Source organism: Dipodomys ordii, unplaced genomic scaffold (assembly GCF_000151885.1).
Source record: "Dipodomys ordii isolate 6190 unplaced genomic scaffold, Dord_2.0 Scaffold85, whole genome shotgun sequence".
NCBI classification, from domain to species: Eukaryota; Metazoa; Chordata; class Mammalia; order Rodentia; family Heteromyidae; genus Dipodomys; species Dipodomys ordii.
In genome coordinates this window covers 367,499-372,097 of record NW_012267301.1, presented here as the reverse complement: position 1 = coordinate 372,097, position 4,599 = coordinate 367,499, and the positions used below count along the sequence as shown (strand labels likewise).

At 31.6% G+C, this 4,599-nt stretch overlaps 1 protein-coding gene across 1 annotated transcript in view; it reads right to left on the bottom strand.

Moving 5' to 3' along the window:
* Window positions 1-4,599, bottom strand: part of Adamts19 (ADAM metallopeptidase with thrombospondin type 1 motif, 19) — a 247,398-nt gene that overhangs the window by 190,056 nt on the left and 52,743 nt on the right. Inside the window, exon 5 of the mRNA XM_013025479.1 lies at window positions 3,455-3,672. Coding sequence (XP_012880933.1) covers window positions 3,455-3,672 — 218 coding nt within the window. The remainder of the gene's footprint in view (window positions 1-3,454; window positions 3,673-4,599) is intronic.

Sequence of the window (4,599 nt, the reverse complement as noted above, 5' to 3'; positions counted from 1 at the left end):
AAAAAAAAAAAAAGAAATGTACTCATTATCTTGCCCATGTAATTGTAACCCCTCTGTACAGTATTTTCACAATAAAAAAAGAAATATTATTGTATCATCAAAATTCATTCATTCATTTAAAATTTGGAATCTATTTCTTCATCAACAGTCAAACCTATGCAAATATCTTTCACATGCGAGCTACAAGATCCTAAGTAGTTGTCAGGCAACAATTGTGTTCTATTCTTAAGCTACTTCGTTAGCACAATTAACCATATTTTAACACAAATTATTTCACTGCCTTATTCAATATATAGCATAGCTTCTTAATGTTCTTAGATGAAGAAAAACAATGCTTATTTTGGCATCTCTAATCTCAATAATCTCAACCTTATAGACTCCTGTTGATATAGTTACTTGCTCAATTAATAGGACTTCTTTCTTGCCATAGTAACAAAGAGCAAGTTAGTTAGATTTTTTTCTTTTAATCAACACAATTGTGCTGGTGAAACTTATATAACATGCACATAACTTAAATGAACTATTGAAAAATATTGATGAAATATAATCTTATGTGTTTTATGAATGGTAAACATTTCATCACTACAGAAATTCACCTGTGCTGCTTTTCGATTTGAAAATGGTCAGTTACGTCTCTTGTAGAATTTTTTATAACTGAAATAATCTTGATATCTATTTTTATTTGACTTTTTCACTTAGTATTATACGTTTCACATCCATTTGGAAGTGGTTTAATGAAGAATGTTCAAGTATCTGAATATCTCAAAATAAATTCATTCACATTTAAACATATTTAAACCACTTATTACTGCTACAAACGTTCAAATGAGTTTTTCTAGGTATAAATATTTCCATTTTTCTTAAAGATATAAAATCTGATATGAGTATTATGTTAAATGACTGCTAACTTTTAAAGAAAATAATTTCTCTTACAAAGTGTTTGAACTATTTTATATTCTCACCAACAATGGAGTTTTCCAGAAATGCCTACATTATATGGGTTTGAAACCAATTACTGTTTGCATAAATTGGATTCATAATACAATGATGTTTTCGGAAGGTGTTGAAAAGGAGTTGTGGCCTAATTGGAAGAAGTATGTACCTAGACATGCCCTGGGAAGACATGCCTTACCCCAGGCCCTTTCCTGATTCTCTGCTTCCAGGCTTCCTGAAGTAAGTATCTTTGTTCTGCCAATGGCTCTCTGGAATGAGGCTTTCTTTTACAATGGTACTAGAAACCAAGAAGACAGGTACTCTATGGGACAGATAAATCTTTTTTTTTCTTAAATTATTTAGTTCAGGTACTTTTCGTTAAAGTGTTATAAAACTAATGTCACAACTATTTTCCTGAATTTTGTGACTTGATAATCTTTATATTTTGCATTTCTTTGTGGATGCAGATTTTAATTGCAAAGAAGTCTAGATTATTATTGTTAATATTTGTGCTTTTTGATATATATGAAATCATTGTTCTTTGCCTTTCAAGAATATTTAATTGTGTCTTTTATAAAATAAGTTTTACAGTTGTTGCTTTAATGTTTAAGTCTATAAGCCTATAGAAATTAGAATTCACAAAAGTTAAGGATTTGGTTCATTTTCATCATAAAGATGTTCAGATCGCTTTATCATTTTATAAATAGGTTAAGTATCATTTGATAAAAGCAGGTTATTTTTTTTCATTTTATTAGATTAGTTGTAAAAAGAAGTTAAAATTGTGACATACCCTTATATGCATGACATTCCATTACTCTCCTACCTCCTACTTCCTTCTTTTCCTAAACCAACCACAGTAGGCTGCACTAATTCAATAACAAAGTTTGGCAGGTAGGTATTTTTCCTAGTCTTTCTATTCTGATGTGAAGTCAGTCATCAATCACTAATCAAAAGCCAAACATAATTTCCAAGCCCCTAAAAATTGGTAGACCATAATCTTGTCTCCCCCTAAAGATTCTGATGAGTCTTAGATCCAAGGTTTAATAGGGCATGTAAGTATACACATTTCTTTGGGTTATCATTCTCAGATGAAACACAGACTTTATGTTTTTCAGCTTAATGCTAGAAATGATTGGAAGGTCTCACAAACTTGCTTCCCATTTGTGACTAGAAGCTACTCAATTGCTTTTTTCCTTTCAAAAACTGAACTACACAGAAAAAAACTTTCTGGTGGACTGAGTCAGTTTCTATCCAATTGTACTGGTACTTGCCTCATTTTCACAGATGCCCTGCATATGCACTTGCCCAGCCACTTCCTCACACAGGACTTTTATCTCTGGTGCCCTGACCAGGGCCACTTGCTATATTAACAGAGAAACTGTGGGCCTCCCTGATGCAATTTCTTTGAGATTTAAGCTTTTCACTAATTCACTGACAACTAAAACAGTTGCTGAATAAATATCTACCAGTTTTGTGGAATTGTTTATTGCAGAATTCCAGTATCCAATACACCTGCATAGTTCAGAATGGAAGTTGAGCTGTATGCTTGCATAAAGATAGCTTTCTTCAGGAATTATTTAGAAATGTTTTTAAAAAATTATTTATCATTAAGTAAATAGATTTATTTCAGAAAATCATGTTATGCTGCTATGCTTTGTGGGATGTGAAATGCTATTTTTATAATTAAATCATTATATCTAAATTGAGCAAATGAATGCTCATTTATATTTTGCTAGCATTGCCTTAGAAGACCCATCCATGGAAAATTGTCAATATACATGGTATACATTATATACTTACTCCTTATTTATAATTCTTTTTTTTTTTTTTTTGTCGGTTGTGGGGCCTGAATTCTGGGCCGGGGCGCTATCCCCCAGCTATTCAGCTGTAGATCAACGCTCTACCAGTTGAGCCTAAGCCCCACTTCTGGCTTTTTCTGCTTATGTGGTGCTGAGGAAACAAACCCAGGGCTTCATGCATGCAAGGCAAGCACTCTACCTACCACTGAGCCACCTTCCCAGCGCCCTTAATTATAATTCTAACAATTACATGTTATACTTACTGTTGTATTCTGCAAAAATGTGATTAGTGTATTAACAATGCAGCTCATATTTAATAAGTCTGATATTCAAATGAAGCTCTTCTCTGATGCAACCAGAAAATATGCAAACTATTAAAGAGTACTTTACATGGCAGTGAATGAATAACATAGAGTAACCACATATTTTGATGTTCCATTAAAAATTCTCCATTATTTTAACTAGTTCCATAATTTTAACTCATCAAACCTGATGTCTTTTGACATAAAATCTTAAGGGTTGTTCATTGATTTAATCAAGTGTTTTATCAAGATGGTATCTGGTTGTTTAAAAAAATCAGTTATTACAAACTGAAGGATATTGTTAAAATATTACACAAAAAGAATTTTTGAAACCAATATCTGTATTAAAAGCCACAAAATAACAGAATTACCATCACATACTGAATTAGAAATGCAATTCAATTCCTTTGGAAAATTTACCTTGTTATAAGTATAGCTGCATCAATTGAAGTCAAATCTTCTCTCCAATGTGTTGACATCTCTGAGTGGATATCATTCTTCTTGCCAAATTCTTCATGTTGCCACTTACAAAAACTCTCTAGCATTTTCTCTCCATGGTGCCCAATATACAGATCTGCCTGCAACAGAATGTATTTTACTTTCTGTAGGTCATTCTTAGACATACTAAGAAAGAAAAACTCAAGGCACTTCCTGAATTACTGGAGCAAACTACCAACCATAATAATAATTAGACCTGAAAACCTATTAGGATTAACTTAGTCTGAGCAAAAAAGAAAAAGAAAAAATGGCAATAGAACATTTAGAAAAATGTCAAACTTTTTATATTTCAGAAAATAACATTTGAAGTACCTGTTTAATGACATGGCAAAATGATAGCAAAGGATATTGTCTACTAGAAATAAAGTACAGGTAAACTAATATATCAATGTATAAGTAACACATACGGGGTTATATGCAAAGTATACAAACACATTTGCCAAAATATGATATATACAAAGTAGGATTCAAGAAATGTACGCATTATCCTGCCCATGCAATTGTAACCCCTCTGTACAGTATGTTCACAAATAAAATAAAATTTAAATTAAAAAAAAAAAACAAAGTAGGATTCAAATGCTGTAAATACTTAGAATAACTTATTCACAGTTCAACAAAATGGTACTTAAAGGTTGGTGGGTTTAAAAAAGGTATCGACAAATGAAGAGAGGAAGGGGGAGAATTTACTATAATATTCAATGTGTATCCTAAAAATATAAAAAAATTAAGGAAAGGGTTGATTAAGGAAAGGGAAGAGGGCAAATAAAACAAGTTATATGGGTGAAGATGCATTATATTCATAAACTGATCTGCTGAATGGTACAAGTATTTAAACGTAATAAAAATATAAAAATCTTTTAAAAATCATGTTCAATAGAATAAATATTATTTAAAATCATCTTTAAAAATTACATTTTGGAAAGCAAAGATTTATTGGCAAGATCCTTAGAAACAAAGAATATTTTATTGCTGTAAAATTGAGGTTTTAACTAAAGGCCAATTTTGCCGGGCGCCAGTGGCTCATGCCTGTAATCTTAGCTACTCAGGAGGCTGAGATCTGAGGATCG